We start from the raw sequence: 26,938 nt of genomic DNA on the forward strand, positions 1-26,938 counted from the left end.
CTTTCCCTGCCCGCGCGCGATCTAGTTTGGGAGCGGGGGTGGAAGCCACGGATGAGGATGGGCGTGTCCGCTTGAAGGGCGGAGGGCGTGTCGTGCGTGGTGACGTGTTTGTCGTTGATTGGGAGAGAGCCGGAGCCCGCGCGTACGTGTGGCCCGCCTTCTGTCCCCTGGGCTCGCTCACCTGCAGCAAAGGTAGGTAGGTCGGTCGTGCTTGAAGTGTTGGGTGCGGCACCTGCCGTGGTCCTGCGTGTCCGCTCATTGTCGCGCGGTCCTTTGTTTCACAGCAGAGCAGCACCGGTCCGAAGAGACACACTGTGGATCCTGCTTCTTTCTCCCCTGGGTGTGGCATAGGACTAGTAGTTGAGACTTCACCGGGAGTCCCTGGCTGAGGGTTGGGGGAGACTGGGAGGAAAATGAAAACGAGTGTTTTAACCAGTACACCAAGTACCCTCGCAGTGCAGTTGGCGGTCGAGATGAGACCTTAAGGTCTGGGCCGCTCCGTTATACCCCGCCCCCCACCGCCAACCACTTTCGTCCTGCAGCTTCCTTAAGGGCTTTCCAAGGGGAGGTTGGTGCTGGAATGATCCCATGCTCATTTCCACTGCTCCCTCCCACCGAGAGCTCTCAAGGTAGCAGGAGCCATCATTCATATTCCTCATCAGTGACCCGAGCATTTTGAGCAGATCTAGAAAGAACCTAGAAGTTGACTTTCTTTTATTTGTTTGTAGCACAAGACCTGGCACACATGGTAGACAAGCGTTCTATCACAGGGCTACCTTCCTCGGTATTTTTTTCTGTTTAAATTTATTTGTTGTTCATAATTTCTCTCGCCTAGTGAGCAAACCAACATGTCAGGGTGGGAAACCTACTACAAAACCGAGGGCGAGGAAGAGGAAGAAGAGGAGGAGAGCCCTGACCCGGGTGGTAAGTTGCTTCATCAGGTAGTGTGGTCTGCGTGGAAGAAAGACTTTTCCTGTCTACTTTTTTTTTTTTTTTTTTGCTCGAAGCATTTTGCTGTCTGATTGCTCTTTCTTTTCTCCCCAGATAATCTAAAATATTTACCCGTTTTGGGTTTTGCAGAGATGTTCAGACCCTATTCCAATCTGTGAACATTCATTCCTAACTATTTTTTACTAGTCGCTAGTAGATTTTTCTATTAATCTCTAATCAATGATTCTATGCATGATAATCTTTGTCACTTTATTTACATATCCCCCCCCCTCCCGACAGGATTTTTCTGTATAACAGCAGTCCTAGCTGTCCTGGAACTCACTCTGTAGACCAGGCTGGCCTCGAACTCATAGAGATCCACCTGCTACTGCTTCCCTAGTAACAGGATGAAAGGCGTGTGCCACCACTGCCTGGCAAGTTTTTGGTTGTTTTTAAAAGTATTTTTATTTTATGTATATGTGTGCATCATGTGCATGTCTGGATGCAAAAAGGAGTCAGAAGAGGCAGCTGGAGTTCCTGAACTGAAGTTTCCATGTGGGCACAGCAAAGTGGTGCTGTGTTGTCTGCAAGAGAGCAGCAGGTGTTCTTAACCACTAGTTTAACCACGGAGATACCGCTCTGGCCCTGTTTGTTTGCTTGCTTGCTTGCTTGTTTGTTTATTATTTATTTCAAGGCAGGATTTCTCTTCATAGCCCTGACTATCCTGGAATTTGCTCTGTAGACCAGACTAGCTTCAAACTCAGAGATTCACCTGCCTCTGTCTCCTGAGTTGTGGAACGAAAGGCGTGTGCCACCACTGTCCAACTATTTATTTTTGAGATGTGGTTTCATGTAGACCAGGCTGCCTTCAAATTCACTGTGTAACTGACATTGACTTTGAGCTCTGTATGAGCCCCGGGAAGTGAGTTTACATAAAGTGGACATTGGTGGTTATACTTCCTGCTCTTTGCCTTTCCTCCTGCCTCTTACCTAGGACTCAGAGCCCAGCTTCAAGACTGTGCTACGAAACCTCCCTCATCCTTAGAAAGGTATAAGAGCTGGACGGAGACAGAGAAACCGTATCCTCAAAAAAAACAAAACAAAACAAAAAAAAAAGAGAGAGAAAAGAAAAAAAAAGGTATAAGAGACTCTCGGGCTGGAGAGATGGCTCAGTGGTTGAGAGCACTGGCTGCTCTTCCAGTGTATCCGGGTTCATTCCCATTACCCACATGGTGGTTCACAATCATCTACAACTCTTATTTCCAGGGACCCGATGCTCTCTTCTGACCTCCGGAGAGGAAACTAACCACGCACATTGTTTACATACATACATGCAAGCTAATCATTCACACATAAAATAAAATGAATACATTTAGTAAATAATTTTTTAAAGTAATTAAAAATAAGAATTCAAGACTAATGATTCAAGATACATACTTAGATGATTTTTTTTCCCTTTTTTTAAAATTTTGTTTTGCTTTTTGAGAAAAGATTTCTGTGTAACCCTGGCTGTGTTGGAACTCATTCTGTAGATCAGGCTGGCGTCAAAGTCAGAAATCCACCTGCTTCTGCCTCCTAAATGCTGTGATTAAAGGTGTGTGCCACCACCACCCAGCTCCTTAGATGAGTTTTATATGTGTAGTGCATGTACTTTGCTGTTGGAGATTGGACCCAGGCCCTCACACGTGCTATAAAGAAAAACAAGGGAATGAGTGCCAAGACAATCAAGAGAGTGGTTTCCTTTGGGGAGACAAAGGAAGAACAAAGGGAAGTGTAAGGGCGCTGTATAGGAATTGTCCAGCTGTCCTTTTGTTCTACCGAGCTTTTTGTTTTATGTGAGTGATAAGCATATTAACTATGATGCAAAAGGCAAACATTTTCTGTCATTTGTTTCCCCATAGGAGAATATAAATATTCAGGAAGAGATAGCTTGATTTTTCTGGTTGATGCCTCCAGGGCTATGTTTGAATCTCAGGGTGAAGATGAAGTCACACCTTTTGATATGACCATCCAGGTAAGACTTTCTCGTTACTGGACTCATAAAATCGAGGGTGGGTGTGGTGGTGCATGCCTTGTATCCCAGCACTCGGGAGGCAGAGGCTGGCCTGGTCTATATAGCGAGTTCTAGGATAACTAAGGGCTTTATAGTGAGACTCCATCTCAAAAAAACAAAAATCAGGAAGAAGCCCGTATCACAGAATGTGCATGGGTAAGGTGCTATGTGGTAATCAGGTCAGAACCCTAGGGATGGAATAGCCATTGTCTCCTGACTGACTGGCTTAAGCCTGGAGTACCCATACTGGTCCCATTCCTATCAGACTGTTACTCATCCACAGGCCTCATGTGGGTTCCAGAATCTCCTTTTTGATGAGAATCCTGCTTATTTTGCACCCATCCCTCCAAGAAAGGTCTGGGAATGATGGCCTATGCCTGTAATCTGCATGTTGGAGGCTCAGTAGGAAAAGCGTGTCTTCAAAGGCAGCTGGGGTGACATAGTGAGGTTCTGCCAAAAAGGAAAAGGAAAATTAGTGCCACTTTAAATTGTCTTGTTTTTCAAGACAGGGTTTCTCTGTGTAGCCCTGGCTATTCTGGAACTTGCTCTGTATTCCACGCTGGCCTCGAGCTCACACATCTGCCTACCTCTGCCTCCTGAATGTTGAGATTAAAGGCCTGTGCCACCACTGCCTGGATATTTTTAAATTTTAATACTGTGTGTGTGTGTGTCGGAGGTCAGGGTTATTATATCACCTGGAGCTGGAGTTCCAGGCAGTTGTGAACTGCCTAATATGGGTGCTGGAAATTGAACTTGGGTTTTCTGCAAGAACAATACGTACTCTTAACCACTGAGCCATCTCTCCAGCCCTACCTAGTATTTCTTTTTAAGTTGAGTGTCTCATGTAGCTTAGGGTGGCCTAAAAATTTGCTTTGCATCAAAGGCTACCCTTAAATCCTTTCTCCATCTCCCACATACTGGTACTATAAATATGTACCACCATACCCAGCACGTGCCATTTTTATTTATTTTAAAATTTTGTTTAATTAAAATTTTGTTTATTTTGTGAATATGGGTGTTTTATGTGCAGGTATGTCTATGTATGCTTGATACCAGATGATACCAAAAAGGACTTCAGATTCCCAGACCTGGAGTTACAGACAGTTGTGAGGCACTATGTGGGTGCTGGGAATAGAAACTGAGTCCTCTGGAAGAGTAGCCAGTGCTTTTAACTGCTGAGCCATTTCTTCACCCCCACAAATACCACGTTTAAAAGTTTGTGTATGTTGATGGTGGATAGTCCTCTCAGATGGTCACCTGTACTTGTATCTGGCGAGAGTGGGAGGACACCCTCCATTTTATTCGGGATACTCTAGGATAATTGCTCCCACCTTCTGGGCTAGCTTGGAGAAGGTAGAAGTGGGTTGTTCTCCTTGGAGTTGGATTGTAAGTCGAGTGTTGCTGTTATAGTGTGGATAAGGTCCTTTTGAGGCTGGCTCAGTGGTTGAGACCAAAGTTCAATCCCCAGTATCACCAACACCACAAACACCACCACTTCCTCCTTCACTTCCTCTACCACCACCACCTCCTCCTTCTCTTCCTCCACCTCTACCACCACCACCACCACCACCTCCTCTTTTTCCTACTTCACCTCCACCTCCTCTTTTTCCTACTTCACCTCCACCATCTCCACCACCATCACCTCCACCACCACCACCACCTCCTCCTCCTTCACCACCTCTTCCTCCATCTCTACCACTGCCACCTCCTCCTCCTCCTCTTCTTCTTCCTCTTTCACCTCTACCACCACCACCTCCTCCTCCTTCACCTCCACCACCTCCTCTTCCTCTTCCTCCTCCTTAACCTCCACCACTTCCACCACAGATATACACACATACACACATCTTTTTGCAGGTGAAATCTGAGAGTTGAAAATTATTTGTAGTAAACAATTACAATACAGTCTTAAAATGGGCAAAACAGGCCTAGGGATATAGATCAGTTGGGAGAGTGATTGCCTAACATGTGGAAGACCCTGGGTTGGTGATGTGCACCAATATTTCCAGCATTTGGGAGATAAAAGCAAGAGAACTAGAGGTTCAAGGTCATTCTTGGCTACATATTCAAATTTTTATGCCAGCCTGGGCATGAGGTCCTGTCTCTAAAAGGGGGCTGGGGACAAAGGACTTGAGTAAGCTGTTGTTAAGAAGGCATGGCGGTGTACCCCTTTAATCCCAGCACTCAGGAGGCAGGTGGATCTCTCTGAATTCAAAGCCAACCTAGTTTACATAGTGAGTTCCAGGACAGCCAGGGCTATGTAGAGAGACCCTGTCTCAAAAAAACCAATAAAATAAAATAATAATCTTTTTTTTTTTTCTTTTTTCTTTTGGTTTGTCTAGACAGGGTATCCTTATGTAGCCTTAGCTGTCCTGGAACCCCCTGTGTAGACTAAACTGTTGTTGAATTCACAGAGATTAGCCTGCTGGGATTAAAGGTGTTCACCACCGTTGCCCTGGCTAAAATAAAGAATGTGAAAGCGTGTGGCCGGTATGACTTGGTAGTTCCTTGGAGATACAGCCCTAGGATTGCTGTGGGTTCAGTAGTCCTTCTCTTGATGTGTATGATGTGTGGAATGAAAACCAGACACTCTGTTGGTAGAATCCATGTCGGTCGCCAGCGCTGCATAAAACCCACTGCGATGGGCTACTCTGAGGGCCTCCAGCCTCACCTTCCATGTACTGGGTTTACAGACGTGCCACCGTGCCTGGTTTATGCGGCACTTGGTACCAACCTCTGACTTTGCGCATGCCAGGCAGGCACTCCCCCGACCGAGTTCCATTCCCCAGCTCATAAACCCTAAGTGCTTACCGTACCTGACTCTGACAGAAGCTTAGTAAACATTCAGAATTTTTATTTTCTCAGTGTATCCAGAGTGTGTACACCAGTAAGATCATAAGCAGCGACCGAGATCTCTTGGGAGTGGTGTTCTACGGTACCGAGAAAGACAAAAATTCAGTGAATTTCAAAAATATTTATGTCTTACAAGATTTGGATAACCCAGGTCAGTAATATTCAAAGAAAATGGTTTCCTTCATGTGGGAACTTCACTAAGCTGAAAGAAAGAGGGCTCTGGAGAGGAAGCGGCTTTGCTCTTGGCTGGGAACTTACTTTCTTCACAGAGAGTCCCTGCCACACTCGTTCCACAGCGGTCGAGTGAGGAGGCCTCTGTTAGCCTGTGGGGAAGGTAGTGCTCACGGCCTTATTTCTTTGCCCCCTTTGACTCTGCCTCTTACCAGGTGCTAAACGTGTGTTAGAGCTTGACCAGTTTAAGGGACAACAGGGAAAAAAGCATTTCCAAGACACAATTGGCCATGGATCCGACTACTCCTTGAGTGAAGTGCTCTGGGTCTGTGCCAACCTCTTCAGCGATGTCCAGGTCAAGATGAGTCATAAGAGGATCATGCTCTTCACCAATGAAGATGACCCTCACAGCAGGGACAGTGCCAAAGCCAGCCGGGCCAGGACCAAAGCCGGTGACCTCCGTGACACCGGTGGGCATTTTCCTTATCTTTTTATTTCGTTATTACTTTAAAAATATTTGTTTTTATGTGTATGTATGTGCCTAGATGTATTTGTATGCACCATATGCATCCAAGAGTCCGTGGAGGTTGGAAGAGGCATCACATCCCCTAGTACGGGAGTTACAGATGGTTGTGTGCAGCCATGTGCTGCTGGAAATTGAACTCAGGTCCTCTGCAAGAACAGCCAGTGCTCTTAACTCCCGAACCATCTCTCCAGTCTTGTTTCCTTATTTGCTTTTTTTTCTTTAATTTTATTTATTTTATGTATGTGGGTTTTTTGAATGCATGCATATCTGTGCATCTATCTCTCCAGCCCCAAAGGATGTATATTTTAATTTTTTAAAAATTTAATTAATTAAGAATTTTGTATGTATGGATATGTATTATGTGTGCTTGCATAAATGTTTGCATACCACTTTTGTGCCTGTTGCCTGTGGAAGCTTGAAGAGGGCATTGTATTTCCTGGAACTAGAGTTAGACAACTGTGAGCTATGTGGGTGCTGGGAATCAAATCCAGGTCCTCTGGGAGAGCAACCAATGCTCTTAACTGCTGAGCCATCTCCCCAGCCTTTCTTATTCTTTTAAATGACTCCTAACCTATTTCTTTATAGTTGAGGTTAAGCATTTGCTTTTGCCATCAAGAGCCAAATGAAAGAGTAAAGTAAAGCTGGGGTCACACCAGTGTGGCCTAAATAGTCTTGCCTGCTGGTCTAAAGGTCTCAAGCAGGGCACGCTCGTCTTGATGTCAGCACTGCTAGGAATGGTAGTGATTTGAGTGTTGTTTGAAGTAGTTATGATAGCTGATAGGCATAGCCACTTTCTTTAGGTCCTGATAATGTTAATAGTCAATCTAGAGTTTGTATAGTTTTGTTATATAGCCCATGCTGGTCTAGAAATTGCTGTGTAGCCAGGCAGGCCTCAAGCAGGCAATCCTGCCTTAGCCTCCCAAGTGGTGTTGTTCCTGGTGTGCACTGTCATGCCTAGTCTAGGGAGACATTTGAAGGACGCACGGCTTAGGCTGGAGAAGATAGCTCAGTAGTTAAGAACACTGGCTGGTCTTCCAGAGGACTTGACCTCTGTTGTCAGCACCCACATGGTGGCTAACAACTGTCTCCAGTTCCAGGGGATCTGACGCCCTCTTCTGGCCTTTATGGTCACTGCATGCATGAAATGCAAAAACATGCAAACAAAATACAGATAACATATAAGTACATCTTTCAAAAGAGGATGTTTGGCTGTACCTGCTGATGCATGGCCCAAATCCCAGCACTTTGAAGACTGAGGGAAGAGGAATATGAGTCCAGCCTGGGCTACAGAGTGAGGCCCTAGCTAAAAAAGAACAATCCAGCAAAAGAAACACATTTGAATTTAACTGAAAATAGATGCTTGAGTCGGGCACAGTGTTACATCCCACAGCTTCAGCTGCTAGGGAGCCTGAGGCAGGAGGGCTGTATAATCTAGGAGTTTCTGACCAGGCTGTACTGCAGGACACCAAGCATTGCCTGCCCGCTTGTTTGATAGATACAGATTCTCTTTTCACTCGGGCTGGTCGGGAAGTTGCTGTGGAGCTGAGGATAACCTTGAATTTTTGGTCCTAATCCTGACCTACCTCTCAAGTGCTGGGATTGCAGGCATGCAGGCATGCTCCACCACTGCCCTTGGCTGATGTGTGTGTGTGTGTATAATGTAAAATGCATGTATATTTGTTTTTTTGAAACCAGGTTTTTCTGTATATCCCTGACGGGCCTCGAACTCACAGAGATCCTGAGTGCTAGGATTAAAGGTGTGCGCCACCACTGCCCAACTAGCTTTTCTTTATTTCCGAGATCAAAAAAGAAAAAGAGAAAAAGAAAGAAAAGAAAAGACTACATAAACTCTCTATGACCTAAAGCTCAGTATGTGGCCCAGTGTAGCCTCAAACTCACAGCAGTCTTTCTGCCTCAGCCTCACAAATGCTGGGATTATTTGCATGTCTGGTACAGACATGATCTTTCGAATATTTCTCTTTCTGGAGATAGGGTCTCACTGTGTATCCCTGACTAACCTGGAACTTGGCATGTAGACCTAGTGACTTCTAACCTGTTACATTTCTCCTGCCTCTGTCTCCCAGGATTTAGGATTATCCACACCTCACCACATCTTGCCTGACACCATCTCTTTTTAAACAGACACTTAAGTCATCACCCTCGAGCCCCAAAAAAACCAAACTTAGCTGGGTATGGCAGTGCACCTTTGATCTCACCACTGGGAAGACAGAAGCAGATGAATCTCTGTGAATTCCAGGTCAGCTTCGACTACAGAGTTAGTTCTAGGCCTGTCAGAGCTACATACTAAGACCCTGTCTCAATTATCCCCACGATAGATAGATAGATAGATAGATAATTGAGATTTTTAAAATTGCTTTTATGCCAGGTAATGGTGGCACACACCTTTAATCCCAGCAATTGGGAAGCAGAGGCAGGCGGATCTCTATAAATCCAAGGCCAGCCTGGGCTACAGAGGAAGTTCCAGGACAGCCAGGGCTACACAGAAAAACCCTGTCTTAAAAAAAGATAAAGAAAAAAATTGCATGTATTTATTTTACGTGTGTGTGGGCACATGGATGTCACTTTGCAATCTGTGAAGGTCAAAGGATAACTTGTAGAAGTCAGTTCTCTCCTTCCAATGTGTAGGTCCTGGGATTGAACTCAGGACCTCAGGCTTGGTGGCAAGTTCCTTTACTCAGTGAGCCATCATGCTGACCTAACATTGCTTTTAGAACATAGGAGATGATTCAGTGGTTAAGAATGTGTGGTGCTCTTTTTTTAAAAAAAAATTCACCAGGTACCACCCCGTCATCCTAGCACTCTGCAGTGGAGGGGTATGGGGTACGCAGAGGCAGGAGCCTCGTTAGGAGTCTCAGCAGCCAGGGCTCCATACTGAGGTCTGTCTGAACACAGTGGGAATTCTCATCTGCTGTACTTTGTTTCCCTGTCTGCTCTGTACTTACCTCAGGGATCTTCCTTGACCTGATGCATCTGAAGAAACGTGGGGGCTTTGACATATCCTTGTTCTACAGAGACATCATCAGCATAGCTGAGGGTGAGGACCTTGGGGTTCACTTTGAGGAATCAAGCAAGCTGGAAGATCTGCTAAGGAAGGTTCGAGCCAAGGAAACCAAAAAGCGAGTACTGTCCAGGTGTGCACCCAGCCTGTGTGAGCTGCACATCCTTCCCTAACACATCGCAAACAGTGCATAGGTTTGACTTCCTCACCTTCACTTCTGCCACACTGTTCCTCTACCTGCTTTACTTTGGGATAGCAAGACCTGTTTCTTCTTTGGCTGGAGATGGTACTGCGAGTCTCCACAGTAATGCAGCCTTCCGTTTCCTTGATGTCTGAGTACTTTGCTACACTCCTTAGTACTTTGTCTGATCTCTGTAGATGGCAGATGGCAGGAACATCTGCTTCATTAGGTTATTTATTGTAAAGAGTAAGTAAAAGACATCTAACACACACAAGCTTAACAGATGTTATGTATGTATGTATGTATTTATTTATTTAAAGTTATGTGTTTGTGTGGGTATCCATGTAGGCAAGAAGCACTGGATCCCTTGGAGCTGGAGTTATAGATAGTTATGAGCCACCCAGCATGGATGCTGAGAGTCGAACTCAGGTCCTCTGGGAGTGCAGCAAGTGCTCTTAAATACTGAGCTGTATCTTCAGCCCCCAGATGTTAGTTATCATTGTCAAAATTATATTATTATTAAGCCAGTGAGATAGCTCACCAGATAAAGGTGCCTGCTGCCAAGCCTTTGACCTGAGTCCTTTATTATTATGTATTTATGTATTTTTTTATTCATTCATTTAAGACATGGTTTCTTTGTGTAGCTATCTTGGAACTTGCCCTATAGAACAGGCTGGCCTCAAACTGAGAGATCCACCTGCCCCTGCCTCTGCCTCTGCCGCCTGAGCAGATTTAATCCCTGCCTCCCGGGATTAAAGTCATGGGCCAACATGCCTAGCTTTATTTTTATTTCTCTTTCTTTCTTTCTCTCTCTCTCTCTCTCTCTCTCTCTCTCTCTTTCTCTCTCTCTTTCTTTCTTTCTTTTTTTGAGACAGGGTTTTCCGTAGCTTTGGTACCTGTTCTGGAACTAGTTCTTATAGACCGGGCTGGCCTCGGAACTCACAGAGATCTGCCTTCCTCTGCTTCCCGAGTGCTGGGATTAAAGGCATGTGCCCGGCCTTATTTTGATTTCTTATAGTTTGAGATTAATAGTAACCAGATTGTTAGATCATTGTTAGATCATTTTTTAAAGTCAGGGTCTTGCTATGTATTCTCAGCTGGGGTGTTTACTACCGAGTTTAGCTGCATTCTGATCCCCTCCTCCCACTTCTCCCCTTATTTATTTATTTGTTTTATATTTTGGACAGAGTCCTGTATTTAGACCTGACTCCCCTGGTATTTGCTATGTTCCCTATGCTGGCCTTGAACTCATGACAGTTTTACTGTTTTAGTGCCTCAACTACTGGGGTTAAATTCTTGCCACCACACCCGGTGCTGTGTTCTGTTTAGAGTCTGCATTTTAAGACGTTATTGGAAAGAATAAAACAAACTGAAACTTGGCTTCTGTGAAAACATTTTACATAGGAAAGTTCAATGTTTCTGTTCATGCTTTTTTCTTTTTTTCCTCCTCCTTCAGGTTAAAGTTCAAGCTTGGTAAAGATGTAGCGCTCATGGTGGGCGTTTATAACTTGGTCCAGAAAGCTAACAAGCCTTTTCCAGTGAGGCTCTATCGAGAAACAAATGAGCCCGTGAAATCCAAGACTAGGACTTTTAATGTAAACACAGGCAGTCTGCTCCTGCCTAGTGATACCAAGCGGTCTCAGGTAGGTGGCTAACCCTACTCAGGATTGACAGGAGGTGGGGGCCGGAGATGAGAGTTAAGAGCACTTGCTGTTCTTGCAAAGGACCCAGGTTCCGTTCCCAGCACCCACATGGTGGCTCACAACCATCCATAACTTCCGTTCCAGGAACTTAGACCCCCTTCTTCTGACCTCTATCTACATGCACCAGACATGGTCATTGTTCATAGGTGTGCATGCAGATAAATAAAAACAAAACAAAACAAATCAAAAACAGCAGAAAACAGGAAAGACATGGTGGCACATGACTTTAATCCCAGCACTCAGGAGGCAGAGGCAGGCGTATTTCTGTGAGTTCAAGGCAAGCCTGGTGTACAGAGTGAGTTCCCGGACAGCCAGGGCTATAGAGACCCTGTCTTGAGGAGAGGGAAAAACAAAAACAAAAACAAAAACAAAGCAGGAAGGGAACACTTTGAGCAGCCTGACCAGCTAGGTCACTCTTCACCGGCATCTTTTTAGATAAGCTGTTCAGACAGGAAGCCGCTGACCTTGCAACCATGGCACATGAGTCTGTGAGGACAGAAAGTGAACTGGACAGGTGTAGGTGGGTGGGAACTTCGGCCTGGATTGCTCAGCACACACTGCTGTGACTGTTAAGTACAGCAACAGGAAGTGCTTTGTGGTTAATCCCAGGCGCTGAGGAGTTAGGGTTTGCAGGTGCAGTGGACTGTTTAAGGGTGAGAATTTATTTTTGCTGAATTATTTTGCTTTGCATGATGGATGTACCCTGCTTTTTTGAGCATGAAAGATCAGGTACAGTGCCTTCTCTCTTTTTGTCCTTTCTCTGATGGATATTCTTTAGAAGGATGTGATATTGAAAATTGAACACAACCTTTTTATTATTTTGTGACAGGTTCTCCCTGTAGACAAAGCTGGCCTTGAACTCAGAGATCCACTTGCCTCTGCCTCCCTACTGCTGCAATTAAAGGTGTGCATCACCATGACTGGTTGAACACATTCTATTTAATTATATAAAATGTGGGCGAGGATAAGAATTTTGTATACCTTCAGGTTCTAACTGTCTGACTAGTTAGGTATTTTTATTCAACCCATTACACACACACATTTTTTTCTGAAGTATAAATTTCACACCTGCTGTTTTTTTTTTTTTAATATTTATTTTATTTATTATGTATACAATATTCTGTCTGTGTGTATGCCTGGTGGCCAGAAGAGGGCACCAGACTCCATTACAGATGGTTGTGAGCCACCATGTGGTTGCCGGGAATTGAACTCAGGACCTTTGGAAGAACAGGCAATGCTCTTAACCTCTGAGCCATCTCTCCAGCCCCACACCTGCTGTTTGAAGGATAGAAAGTATAAAACATTCTCTCTTTTTTTTTTTTTGTAACTAGACAGTCATGTTGGCTTATTGGGTAGCAGTCCTCTGACCACTGAGTTTCTTTATTAATAGCTAAACCAGAAGGGTCTTTTTAAAGGCTTGTGCCCACTGCCCAGCAGATGTTTCTTGCTGCCTACCCCCCCACCCCCCACCCCCCGCACCCAGAACTCAATCCAGGACCTGATGTGGGACCTTCCATCCCATAAAGATCTGTGAAACAAGTACTTTCCCCACTGAGCTGTTTCCACAGTCCTTGGTTTGTGTATCTGTTGTGTGTCATGGATAGGCCTGGGAGCTCAATAAATATTAAATAAGAGAAAAAACAATTTCTGAGGATCATGACCTTTGGCACAAGAAAGATATAGATTTAAAGATCACTGTCAGCCAGGCGGTGGTGCCTTTAATAAAGACAGAACTGTGAGCTTGAGGGTTTCAGGACAGCCAGGGCTACACGGAGAAACCCTGTTTTTGGAGAGGCAGGGAGAAAGACCACAGTAGTTGTATAATCTGGAGCATGTGCCCAACTATTGACCTTCAGTTCAGTTGTCTGTTAAACAGGTTTTTTGTTGTTATTTTGCTTGTTTTACTTTAGATCCAACTCAGAGCCTCCTATTTGCTAGGCAGGCACTTGACCATTGAGCCATCCCTGCTGCTCCTGTTAAACACAACCTCCCAGATTGCTGCAGAAGACAAGTTAGATGACACATATAAATGACCTGGACATCCTTAAGTAAATGCTCATGCCTGGTTGTATGAGGAGGACATTGGTTACTCTGCTCTGGCCTCCTTTTTCCCTTGAGGTCTCTCACTGAACCAAAGCTTATTGTTTCCTTAGCCAGGCTGGTAGGCTGCAAACCTGTCTCCTTCCTAACCCAGCAGTGGGGTTCCAGGCACATCTGGTGTTACATGGGTGTCAGGGAGGTAAACATGTCCTCACAGCTGTGTAGCAAGTGCTCTGACCCGCTGAGCCATCTCTCCAGGCCCCACAGAGCTAATTTTAACTTGCTGATGTTTGGTGACGGCAAATGTATCTCTGCATAGCTCTTTGGTGGCCCTTGTTATTCCCATCCTTTCTCTTCTAGACCTACGGGAGTCGTCAGATTGTGCTAGAGAAAGAGGAAACAGAGGAGCTGAAGCGGTTTGATGAGCCAGGTTTGATCCTCATGGGCTTTAAGCCCTTGGTCATGCTGAAGAAGCACCACTACCTGAGACCCTCCCTGTTTGTGTACCCGGAGGAGTCCCTGGTAAACGGTGAGTACATAGGCTTCCAGTTCGTAGACCCAGAGGAGGCCCTGGTAAATAGTAGACCAAGGAATAACACACCACTGTCACTGGGTTTTTTGAGCCATGTTTCCTAAATGGATGCTACTTGGACACGTATAAGAGATATGAATGGGTATTTTAAAAATGTCTCATGTTTGGGAAAATAAAGGTAATGTTGCATGTTTCTGTTTTGGAAATGGGGACTGAGCAAAGTTAAATTTCTTCAGGCATCTCACCATACTGCCATGTATTGTAAAAAAAATCCGGGGGGAAGGGCTATAGAATTTGAGTTTTGTATTTTTGTTTTGTTTTTATATGCATTGGTGTTTTGCCATGGGGGTCGGGTTCTCTGGGGTTACCAACAGCTGTGAGCTGCCATGTGGGTGCTGGAAACTGAACCCGGGTCCTCTGGAAGAGCAGTCATCTCTCTAGACAGTCATCTCTGAGCCATCTTTCCAGACCACAATTTGAAGATTTTGTTGTTTGTTGTTTTTGTGTGTGGTTTTTTGAGACAGGGTTTCTCTGTGTAACTCTGACCGTCTGGAACTCACACTATAGACCAGACTGGCCTCGAACTCATAGAGATCCACCTGCCTCTGCTGCCCAAGTGCTGAAATTAAAGACGTGCACTGACATCACCTGACTGGAATTTTTTTAAAACTTTTATCCTATGGAATTATAAGAGGGACCAAATAATAGAGCCAAAACTGTACCCAGGACATTCCTCTGCTTTAACTGTGGGCAGTTCTCGATGATATGACCTTTGCCCTTGTCTGTACTTGAGCACTTCACAAGGAACTCATCGATACCTGAGTGGCTTCCGTCAGTACTGGAGGCTCGTGCCTAACATTAGCCTAACATTGATAAAATGAGACGGCAATGAGTCATACTCGCAATGCAGTATTTGAACCCCCAAACCTGGTGGCTTTTCTTTCTGTTTCTCTGTCCCTTCCACCTCTACTTTCTCTCAGCTCTGGGGCTTCACCTTTACTTACTGAGGTATCGTGGCCCTGTAAAGAAAATGAACAAAATTTTATGGCTAGGTGTGTTGGCACATTCCTTTAATGCCTTTAATCCCAGCACTCTGGGAAGCAGAGGCAGGCAAATCTCTGAATTCCAGTCTAGCCTGATCTACAGAGCAAGTTCCAGGACAGTCGGAGCTACACAGAGAAACCCAGACTCAAAAAAAAAAAAACAACCCAAATCAAAACAGACTTTGGTTATGATGGGGAATGAAGTGGGAGAGGAGAGTGCTGGGGATACAGCCCCTGTGACGTTTGCTTTCTAGGCAGCTCAACCTTGTTCAGTGCTCTGCTCACCAAGTGTCTGGAGAAGGAGGTCATAGCCGTGTGCAGATACACACCCCGAAAGAACGTCCCCCCTTATTTTGTGGCTTTGATGCCACAGGAAGAGGAACTGGACGATCAGAATGTTCAGGTGACTCCAGCAGGTACGTGGCAGAGAGCTCCAGGCTCTTGAGCCTTCCGTGTGCTTTGGAATCCCAGAGGGGCTCTGAAGCACCAGAGACCCCAATAATCAGGCCTGGGAAATGTACGATTTTAAGGTTTTGTAGGTGGATGTGATGTCCTGACAGGCAAGGCCACCATAGATGGCAACAGTGTGCAGTCACAGGTTGTCAGGCCTCAGGACAGGCTCCACTGTATGTATTTGCACATTGTTTCAGAGTTTCTCTGTTGACATTTTCCTTTACTGAAAGTCTCTTGCTACCTTTAGTACTTGGTGTAATTGCCAGGGCAGTGTGGTGTGTGGAGACGACATGGATAAACTGAAGTCAGACTTGCTTTTCCTTTTTAGCCTCTCTGTGCAAAGTCTCACTATATAGCCCAGGCTGGGGGTTGGAGAGATGGCTCAGAGGTTAAGAGCATTTCCTGCTCTTCCAAAGGTCTTAAATTCAATTCCCGGCAACCACATGGTGGCTCACAACCATTTGTAATGACGTCTGGTGCCCTCTTCTGGCCTGCAGGCAGACACACAGACAGAATATTGCATACATAATAAATAAATAAAGCAAGCCCAGGCTGACCCTGAACTTGTGTTCCTGCCGCCCCTGCCTCCTGAGTGCTATTATCATAAGCACGCACCACCATACCCAGCGGTGACTTTTGTCTTCTGCTGTACATCTCAGAGCTCACTTTGTTTTGTTTTGAATCCATCTCCGCCACTTGTCAGCTAGCCAACTTGGGGACAGGATTTACTTTTCCTATTCTCGCCTGGCGGTTGTTTTATATTTGAGATAATTTCGTGTGCTTATGCTTAGCACAAGTTGTCCCTGATCCTAGTCCTCTAGTCGTGCTAATAAGGACCAACGCCAGCATGTTACTTTGGAGCTATCAAAACCAGGGTCATCAACATGCTTGCTTAGTAACCTAACTTCTCACTTAACCTCACCCTTTCATGCTGTAAGCTGCCCACGCTGGCTGTCTAAAACTAGTAGTGACCTCAAAGTCCTTGTCAATAGTAGACACACTGGGGGCGGGGGTGTATTAGAGAGTGGAGGGGAGAAATTGGCTCGCTTGTTTAACACCTTCAGCCCTGCCATAAGGGCCCTCACCTGGCAGCAGTATTGATTAGAGTAGCTGGGTTTTTCCTTCTAGAACCATGAAGGGACTGTACCAGGACCCACAGGATAACTCCTATCTCTTTAATGTGTGCTTTAAACTGCCGTAAAAGTGGGAAAGGACTGTAGCTCAGAGGAGAGCCCAATGAAGCTGGGACCATCTGACTCTGGATTAATAAAATAATAATAATAAAAGTTAGATGCTAGGACCAACTGTTGCTGCCTGGCTGTTGCTCCCTGTTGGGGCATCCCTCCTCTGTTAGGTTTCCCACGAATCCCCAGAGAGTCTGTTCGACTAACTTTCACAGGTTCCTCTGGTAAAGGAGGAACTGGACTTATAACTCCCAGCTGCAGCATCACAGGGCTCAGAGACAAACAGCCACACCACTAAGTCAAACCTCAGAAGACCTGTGTTCCTTCCTCAGGCTTCCAGCTTGTCTTCCTCCCCTTTGCTGACGACAAAAGGAAGGTGCCCTTTACTGAGAAAGTGATGGCCAACCCCGAGCAGATAGACAAGATGAAGGCTATCGTTCACAAGCTCCGCTTCACATACAGGTGAGCACTGGGTCAGTCTTGGGCTTTCTTCTGGTGCTGTCTACCGAGTTGGACTGTATTAGAAATTCGGGTTAGACATAGACTTAGAGGGCATGGTTCTATTCAGGTTGTCAAAACCAAGAAATCATTACATGTCACCAGGAATTTAAAAAGTACATGGACCTTTAATCCCAGCACTCAAGAGGCAGAGGCAGGTGGATCTCTGTGAGTTCGAGGCCAGACTGGGTACAGAGGTAGTTATAGGACAGCCAGGACTATACAGAGAAACCCTGACTTGAAAAAACAAAAATAAAAGTACATCGAGAATAGAGGCTCTGCTTATCTTGAAGAGACTGTGCGGGAGACCTAAAAAGTCAGATGAGGAGCCATGTGTGGTGGTATTTACCTGTAATCCCAGCACTTTCAAGCTGAGGCTGCAAGGTTGCATAATTTAAGGCCAGGCTTTGTCTCAAAAATGAAAGCCGGGTGGTAGTGGCACATGCCTTTAATCCTAGCACTTGGGAGGCAGAGGCAGGTGGATCTCTGTGAGTTCGAGGCCAGTCTGTTCTACAAGAGCAGTTCCAGGACAGGCTCCAAAGCTACAGAGAAACTCTGTCTCGAAAAACCAAAAAAAAAAATAAAAAAATAAAAAAGAAAGACTAGAGGTTTTACAAGTTTAAAAAGAGTGGCATGTGCTTACTTAGTTTCTTGTTTGTTTTAGATGGGATCTTACTCTGTAATTCAGGTGGGCCTAGAAATTGCTATGTAGCCCAGGTTAGCCTCAAATTTGCAGTACTCCTTCTGCCTCATGTTCCAAATAGTGGGATTACAAGTGTGCATCACCATGCCCATCTCAGACACCATGTCCATAGCTAGTGCTCAAGGAAGTCAGAGGAGTAAGTTGCAGCCCTTAGAACTGAAGTTAAAGCCAGTTTGAACTTCCGTATAGGTGCTGGGAACTGAACCCACGTCTTCTGTAGGAGCAGCAAATGCTCTTAATGGCTGACCTGTTTCTCCAGCCCTACGTAACTTTTTTTTTTTTTTTGGAGGGAAGGTTGAAGGTTGAGACAGGGTTTCTCTGTGTTAGAGACAGCCCTGGCTGTCCTGGAACTCACTTTGTAGACCAGGCCGACCTCACATTCACAGAGATCTACCTGCCTCTGTCTCCTGAGTGCTGGGATTAAAAGCTTGTGCCTGCACCCAGCTGACAAGTCACTTTTTATAAACAGAAAAGAGACCATCTTTTAAAGCCTACACAATGTGACTGCAGACATAATTATCACACGCCATCTTTCTTTCGTCAGTTTGTATTTGATGTACGACCTCTACCTCCTTCCTAGATTGTCAATGTCCTGTAGAGAAACCCTAGGGTGCTGCTCTGCTGCACAGCGGCACTGTGAGACCTGATCAGCAGCTGTCGCTCCCAGCCCTTGGCCTCCGCCACTCTTGGTTTCCGAGAGTTTGATTGTTGCAGATGTGCACATAAGAGGAATAGTGTGGTGTTTGTCCTTCCGCCACAGTTCTTTCCTCAGCACGCGTCCTCCAGACTCAGCACTGTTGCTGCATGTCTGGATATGTGTGTAATGCACGAGATCAGAGAAGGCATAGGATTCCCTAAGACCGTGGTCACAGACGGTTGTGAGTACTCATGCGGGTGTTCCTAATCCAACCCAGGTCTTTGGAAGAGCAGCCAGATCTGTACCACTCAGCCATCTCCCTGATTCCTTCCTTTTTTTTTTTTTTATTTTTTAAGACTAATAAATTTGAATGTATTTAATATAAACATGTAATATACTGTATTCTTTATTCGCTCACCTGTTAATGTATGTGTGTAGGTGGATTTTTCTATGGGCTGTCAGCTCACAAATAACAACACAGAGACTTACTAGTTATGAAAGCATGGCCCTAGTTTAGGCTTTTTTTTTTTTAAAGATTTATTTATTTATTATGTACACAGGATTCAGCCTCCATGTATGCCTACAGGCCAGAAGAGGGCACCAGATCTCATTACAGATGGTTGTGAGCCACCATGTGGTTGCTGGGAATTGAACTCAGGACCTCTGGAAGAGCAGTCAGTTCTCTTAACCTCTGAGCCATTTCTCCAGCCCCCTTTTGTTTTGTTTTTTGAGACAGGTTTTCTCTGTAGCTTTGGAGCCTGTCCTGGAACTAGCTCTTGTAGACCAGGCTGACCTCGAACTCACAGAGATCCGCCTGCCTCTTCCTCCCACATGCTGGGATTAAAGGCGTGCGCCACCACCACATGGCTAGGCTTGTTTTTAACCAGCTCTTGTAATTTAAGTGAACCCGTTTCTACTAATCTATCTGTCACATACTGCTCATCTTGGTTCGTCCATGTTTCCTTGCATCTCTCTTGGGGTTCTAGATTCCCCCTCTTGTTTCCTCTCTCTGTCCAGAAGAACCGTCTATATCTACTGCCTAACTATTGGCTGTTCAGCTTTTTATTACACCAATGGCAACAATATACCTTCACACAGTGTACAAATAACTCACAACATACATGTAAGGTTTCTTTCTCTGTCTTAGTGTTGTGAAGAGGGCTGTGATGAAATTGGGGATGTTGGTATATCTTTGACATCTGGATTTCAATTTTTGAATAGTTCTATTTTCAATCTAAAAATTTTACCTTTATTACTTATTTTGTGTGTGCCACAGTTCATGGGTGGAGGTCAGGGGACAATTTACAGGAGTTGGTTCTCTCCTTCCATCATGTGAGCCCTGGGGATTAAACTCTAGCCGCAGGTTTGGTGGCAAGCACCTTTGTCTACCAAGTTATCCCTCCAGCCCCATATTTTAAATTTTTAGCAATTTTATTTATTATCTCTCTCTCTCTCTCTCTCTGTGTGTGTGTGTGTGTGTAATATACAGAAGTGAGGGTAGGACAGCTTTTGGGAGTTGGTTGTCCTCCAGTGCTACAAGCCAAGCCACTGAGCCACCTCACTGGCCTTTCTAGCTGCAATTTTTGAGGAACCTCAATACAGTTTCCCATGGTTCCTGCCTGTTTTGTCTTCTCTATAACATGAAGGGACCTGCTTATTGGGGTTTATGTCCTCCCCAGTTCCCCACAGCTGGAAAGCCCCAAAGAAAATCACATAGAGATCTCCATAAGTTATAAAACTGATTGGCCCATTAGCTCAGGCTACTTATTAGGTCTTGTAGCTTATATTAACCCATTATTCTTATCTATATTAGCCACATGGCTGGTACCTTTCTCAGCGGGACAGCTCATATCTTGCTTCTTCGGTGGTCTGGGCAGAACTCCCGAGGGAGCTTCCTCCTTCCCAGAATACTCCTGTTCTTATTGCCCCACCTCTACTTCCTGCCTGGCCAATCAGCTTTTATTTAAAACATGATTGACAGAATACAGACAATTCTCCCACACCAATTCTCACCAAAAGTGTACAAAAGTTCCATTTCTTCCCATCCTGGCCATGCTTCTTGCTTTTGTTTGTCAAAGACAGTATTTTATTACTCAATGTGGTATACCTGTAGTTCCCAGCACTCTGAAGGCGGAGGCAGGAGGATTAAGAGTTAGAGGCCATCATTGAGTTCAGGGCTTCCTTTGGGATCCACGACATCTTTTTGAGGAGGGTAGAGACTGACTCAATGCGTAGTCCTTGCTTATCTTCACACGTGTGGCTTACTGACTGTCTCCTGAATGCTGGTCTTGAACTTGCTATGTAGCCTAGGGAGAACTGAAGCTTCTGATCTTGCCTTCCCTGCCCCAGCACTGGGGTTACAAGCGGGGCCTCCATGCCTGGTTTGGTGTTGGGAATTGGACCCAGGGCTTCATGCTGACTAGTCTCACACTCGGCTGAGCCGCATTCTCGAGAGAAGTGAGGTGATAACTCATTGTAGCCTCATTTATATTTCCCTAATGAAAATGACAGTTGAACATGAATCTCGTGTATTTCTTGCCCATGCATATGTCCTCTTAGGAGACATGCTTATCAAGATCTTCGTTGTTTGGCTTTTAAGTTTTTGAGACATTGTCTTGCTGTCTAGCCCAGAGTGGCCCTGGTGTTGAAATTGAAATTGGTTACATACATCATCACGCTTAGCTTATAGTCTATTTTAAAGTCAATTTGTTTCTTTCTTTGTTTTTTGAGACAGGATTTCTCTGTAGCTTTGGAGCCTGTCCTGGAACACTCTCTGTAGACCAGTCTGGCCTCGAATTCACAGAGATTCACCTGCCTCTGCTTCTCAAGTGCTGGAATTAAAGGTGTTTTTTTGCCATCAAGCTAGAGTTTTTCACATTCTCTCTTTGTATATACTTCTACTTTCTGGGCAGATGATACCTTTCATTGTAGTACACACCCATAATCCCAGCGCTTGAGGAAGTGGAGGCAGGAGTATGAGGAATTCAAGGTCGTTACTAGCTACAGTTTGAGGCCAGCTTGGAATATCTAAAACTCTGTCTCAAAAACCAACAATACAAACAAAAACGAAAAGGTGCCTATCTCCTGCTGCTGTAACTCCCTGCCATTGTCCTTTCCTAGAAAATGGGAGCACTAAGATCCTACCATGTAGGGCTGGGGATTCACTTTCCTAGCATGTACAAGGCTTGGGTTTGATCTCAGAACAGTAAAGTACCATGTGTTAAACAACAGTGCCAACATTATCTCAATTATTTTTGTTAACATTTGATGCTGAATTGAATCTGGGGTCCCCAGCATATGAGGCAAGTCCTCTTCTCTTAGCTACACCTCAACCCTGTCCTTTATTCTCCTTAAGAAACGTGAAAGGGAGGCTAAAGATGGCTCAGTGGTTAAGAGCATCTACTGCTCTTGCAGAGGACTGGACTTTGATTCCCAGCACCTATGTCAGGTGGCTCACAACCACCTGTAACTCCAGTGCCAAGGGATCTTGACACCTTTGACCTCTGCAGTCTTCTGTGATGTTTGCAGATACCTATTCTTGTGTGTATGTGTATGTGCGTGTGAGTATAATCCTGAAAGGTTGGTTTTATGCCCATTTTGCAGATGAAACAGGTTACAGGCCAGTAGGCCCCCTTTTCAGTCTCATCCAACAGAAAAGCGTAGAGACCGGGTTTCAGCTCCCTGTGTGTGGCTCTGGTTCAAACACTTAACTCCTGTGCTGCTCTGTACACAGAAAACGCATTCGGTTTCCTCCCTTTCCGTCCTGTTGTCCTTCATTTTTTCTCTCTACTTTAATCATTCTGTTTTCTCTATTCTTGTCTCTGCCTGAAGCTTCTAATGACAGGCAAGCAGCCAGGTTTGCTCTGCAGTTAATGGTCCAGCATCCAGTGATAAATTGAAAACTGGAGAGAGAGAAGTTGATTTACTTGTGAACTTTCCCACTACTGACCTTAGACCCATGCTGTCTGGCTGATTATTTAGTTCCTTCCTGAAAGCCCTTGTGTTCCGATGTTGTTTGAACAGGAGTGACAGTTTTGAGAACCCGGTGCTGCAGCAGCACTTCCGGAACCTGGAGGCCCTCGCTCTGGATATGATGGAGTCTGAACAAGTAGTAGATCTGACACGTAAGAAGTGTGCCTTTTGTTGTTGGTTGTCGGTGCTGGGGATTGAACCCGGGGCTTACACATTGCGGGGAGGCAGCCTTCTGCTTTGTTTGGTGAGCTACATCCTTAGCCGAAATCTTTAAATTTCAGTTGGAGGCCTGAACCTGTCCAGCACCAAGTGGTGCTGGTGTGTGTGTGTGCTGGGGGAACCACAAAGGAAGACAACTTTTGCTTTTGACCCTCTAACTAGTGATCTGAAGTGTTTTTCTAGCCATCTCCAAACCTCCTCATTCAGACCGTCTCTGCTTGAGAGGTTTTCTAGGTCACCTTAGACTGCCTGGAACAGATTTGGCTAGCTCTGCGCTGACAGGAGGAAAGAGTGCCAGGCTCCTGAGACCTGACTCTGAACTAACTAGGCCACCCCATGTCTTTGTGGTGAAAGTTAATGCTGATAACATTTACTGAGGCCTGCAGTGTGGCAGGCACTTTTGTCCTGCCTGCTGACTCAGTTAATATCCATAGTTCTGAAGCGGGGGCTTCTGCTGCCCTTACTTTCCAGAGAAGGGAGTGGTTTCTCAGAGCAGTCAATAGTGGGTATATTAGGAAACAGAGTCCTGCCCTCATCCTGAACTACAATACTTGCTGCTTTTCTCTCAGGCTGGGCATCTCAGGCCTTGCTCTCAGACCCCCCCCCCTTTTTTTGTTGTTGTTGTTGGTTTTTTGAGACAAGGTTTCTCTGTAGCTTTGGAGGCTGCCCTGGAATTAGCTCTTACAGACCAGGCTGATCTTGAACTCTCAGAGATCCGTCTGCCTCTGCCTCCCAAATGCTGGGATTAATAGCATGCGCCACCACTGTCCAGCTCTTAAACCCCTTCTTGATAGTGTTTATGAGGACGCAGGCTGTGACAGATAAGTGAGTAGTCACTGGAAGCAGATTGGACTTAATGAAGGTCCTTGTGACAGTTAAGAGCACCAGAACAATTAGCTTGGCCTGCTTAGCGTCCTAATTCTCTGTGGCTTCTTACACCCAACAAAATAGCTCTTATTAAAAGCAGGTGTGATTGTGGGGACTGTCTAGCTGGGTCTAGCAGAAGACAGTCTTTCAGTTCAGCAGCCTGTGAGGAAGGACTACTCCCGTATTGTAACATGAGGGCCTGACTTGTTGGGGTTTCTGTCCTATCCAGTTTCCACAGCTGGCAAGCTCCAAAGAATCGCATTTAGAGTCTGCATTAGATATAAATTGATTGGCCCATTAGCTCAGGCTTCTTACTAACTCTTATAACTTATATCAACCCATTATTCTTATCTATGTTAGCCACATGGCTCGGTACCTTTCTCAGTGGGGCAGCTCACATCTTGCTTCTTCGGTGATCTGGGCAGAACTGCGGAGGGAACTTCCTAATTCCCAGAATACTCCTGTTCTCATCACCCCGCCTCTACTTCCTGTCTGGTTGACCTCTACTTCCTGCCTGGCCAATCAGCTTTTATTTAAAACATGATTGACAGAATACAGACAATTCTCCTGCAACACCATATCCTCAGTTCCCTCCAAGTACAAGAGAGAGAGTGTAGGATATATGAAGGTACTATGCCATTTAAATAAGGAACTGGCATTTTCCAAGACTTGGGAATCTAAGGAGGTCATAGAATGGTCCATCACAATATTGAGGATGCTATGCATGGAGGATGCCAGAAGGATCTGGTCCCTGTTTTCATGGTCATCTGACTCAGTGCCCTCGTGTTTCCCTCAGAACTGGAATGGACAGGTCACTGGAATGCTTGTGACTCACGTGAGCACCATGTTGTTTTGATTTTCTAGTGCCCAAGGTTGAAGCCATGAAGAAAAGACTGGGTACCCTGGTAGATGAGTTTAAAGAACTTGTCTACCCGCCAGGTTATGACCCCGAGGGCAAAACTGCCAAGAGAAAACAAGGTGAGGGCTGCAGCTCGATGTATGGCATGCTCTTTTCAAAGGTTTCCTCATGGTCTTTATGGTCTTACCACAGACATAACTGGTTTTCTTACTTTTCATTTCTGGAGGGATGATGAATGTACTAGGGGTCAGTCAGGACCTCACATCTCCAAGTAAGTGCTATCATTGAGCTTCATCCCAGCCTTTTCAGAAATCTATGTACATGGGGGTAGTGGGGCAGTATGGGGCAGACAGGGAGAAGTCCATATATCAAGGGAATAAGGTGTAGAGCTATAGATGACATCCAGCATCCTTCTCTGGCCTCTACAAAGACATGCACTGGTACACGCGTGATAAGAATTGCATGTGATGTGATGGGACAGGCCTGTGGCCCCAGCACTCAGGAATGACAGGAGGACCTGGGATATACAGCCTCCAAAAAAGTGGCATTTATACTCCATCTAGGAAGAAATGAGTCTGTTTTTATATGTTCTTTAGTCATTTTGCTTTGAGACAGGGTGTTTGTAGTTCAGGCTGACCCTCAAGTCCAGGAAACCTTGACTTTCTGGGTGCTGGGATTATAGGCATGGATCACCACACTGCCTTCTATGCTCTTAACAATCTTGTACTTTATGCCCATTATCTAATTTTGTATGATTTATTTATGTGTTTTATATGGTGTTTTATCTGTACATCTGCACACCAGAAGAGAGCATCAGATCCCATGGGACTACAGTTATAGACAGTTGTGAGGTACCATGTGGGTGCTGGGAATTGAACTTGGGACCTCTGGAGGAACAGGTAGTGCTTAACTGCTTAGCCATCTCTCTGGCCCCTAATTATCTAAATTTCTACAAAGACAATGGTAAAGAGAATGTATGTCCTGCTTTGACGTGTAGCTCTCCAGTTGGGAGTGTAGTCTCTTTGGCTCCCCTCTGTTGTCTGCTCCTGGCACTGACCATTTTCCTTACAGATTTCCTTTACTATGAGGCTCACATTTGTAGAGAACACCAGATACACTGTCACCATTTTGGAATGGTTCTGGTTTAGGTTTTAATCCTTTTGGCTGTCCTTGGCAAAGTAAAGCCATATTTAATCCTCGTTGCCCAGGAGACCCATGATGACAGGAGTGGCAAGAGATCAGATCGGTGTCCACTCTGCTCCATTTTGCTTCAGAATTCACTCCCTGTCATTCCCTAGAGGTTGCTGTCAGACATTGTCTGCTTTACCAATAAATTTGTCACTCGCCCTGCCTGTCTTTATTGCCTGGTGCCTCAGAACTTAAATGCTTATTTTCTTCCACCTTGGATTTGCTGACATTGAAACCAGGGCCTTAAGCATATTAGGCAAGCAGTCTATTGCTATGCTATGTTCCAGAAAAAAAGAAAAAGTGATAGGGCCCACACAGAATGAGCAGCTGCGCTAGGTGATCAGATGGCAGATGGTCAGCTGCATCCGCATCCTAGGACGGTCCTGTGCCACGTAGCTAGGGTACCACTGGAAGAATTTCTAGGTTGTCCCTTCCTGCCTTTTCTCTAGATGATACAGGTTCTGCAAGTAAAAAGCTTAAGGTGGAGTTATCAGAAGAAGAGCTGAAGGCCCATTGTGCCAAGGGCACACTGGGCAAGCTCACTGTGCCTACACTGAAGGAGGTCTGCAAAGCCTATGGGCTCAAGAGTGGACCGAAGAAGCAGGAACTGCTAGATGCTGTCACCAGACACTTCCAGAAGTGAAGACCAGCTGCTGTGTCTCGCCAAGGTGGCAGGTGTTTCATAGCTGCAAAGAGCTGCCTGATAGAAATGCAAGGGACTTTATCATGGAGATTGATAGAGACTGTGGCCCTCCCACTCCGCTGTGCTGTGCCTTACACTATATATGAATAAAGAGCTCTAACTTTATACCGTGTACTGTTCAGTATGAACGGGAAAGTAGCTGCCTCAAATCCAGAGATTACTCTAATTGGCTCTTAGCTTAACTCCCCCTCCCCCCCCGGAAGTACATATCAAGTGGAAACAGAGGAGGTCGGGGAAGAGTGTGGGGATGGATAAGTGGTCATACAGGTTCTTCTGGAGTGACAAGCCTTAGGAAGATTGTATTCCCATGTCTTCCCATGTGTTTTCTTTAAATGTATGATGCTGGGGCTGGAGAGATGGCTCAGCAGTTAAGGACACTTGTTGCTCTTACAGAGGACCAAAGTTTGTTTCCCAGCCTCCATATGGTTGTTGACAACCATCTATAACTCCACTTCTAGGGACCCAATACCCTTTCTAATCTCCATGGGCACTAAGCACATGGTGAACATACATATTTGCAGGCAAAACACAGAACTCCTTTTGGATTCATATTAACAAAAGAATTTACAAAGACAGAGCTCCCTGAAACCCCAATCCACAAATATCC

General features: G+C 45.3%; 1 protein-coding gene across 2 annotated transcripts; it reads left to right on the top strand.

Annotated features, from left to right (window-relative positions):
- Window positions 1–54: 54 nt before the first annotated feature.
- Window positions 55–26,436, top strand: Xrcc6 (X-ray repair cross complementing 6). Of its 2 annotated transcripts, none has more exons than XM_048445073.3 (13): window positions 55–192; window positions 836–924; window positions 2,832–2,944; window positions 5,846–5,984; window positions 6,220–6,474; window positions 9,499–9,682; window positions 11,187–11,373; window positions 13,834–14,002; window positions 15,303–15,464; window positions 17,018–17,147; window positions 22,547–22,647; window positions 24,446–24,559; window positions 26,078–26,436. In XM_048445073.3, exons 2-13 carry the CDS (start codon window positions 849–851, stop codon window positions 26,269–26,271), a joined length of 1,824 nt encoding a protein of 607 aa, XP_048301030.2. In that variant the 5' UTR covers window positions 55–192; window positions 836–848; the 3' UTR covers window positions 26,272–26,436. The 2 variants fall into 2 exon arrangements, with proteins under 2 accessions (XP_048301030.2, XP_048301031.2); XM_048445074.3 differs by lacking the exon at window positions 55–192 and adding an exon at window positions 201–340.
- Window positions 26,437–26,938: the final 502 nt, after the last annotated feature.

This window comes from Myodes glareolus, chromosome 19 (genome assembly GCF_982192425.1).
Source record: "Myodes glareolus chromosome 19, mMyoGla1.1, whole genome shotgun sequence".
NCBI lineage: Eukaryota > Metazoa > Chordata > Mammalia > Rodentia > Cricetidae > Myodes > Myodes glareolus.

Bases quoted from the DNA above. Each gene is read 5' to 3' on its own strand.
- Xrcc6 (XM_048445073.3), top strand. From the start codon at position 849: ATGTCAGGGTGGGAAACCTACTACAAAACCGAGGGCGAGGAAGAGGAA. The intron at 5,985-6,219 runs GTCAGTAATATT...GCCTCTTACCAG, and splicing joins ACAAGATTTGGATAACCCAG to GTGCTAAACGTGTGTTAGAG. The intron at 14,003-15,302 runs GTGAGTACATAG...TTTGCTTTCTAG, and splicing joins GGAGGAGTCCCTGGTAAACG to GCAGCTCAACCTTGTTCAGT.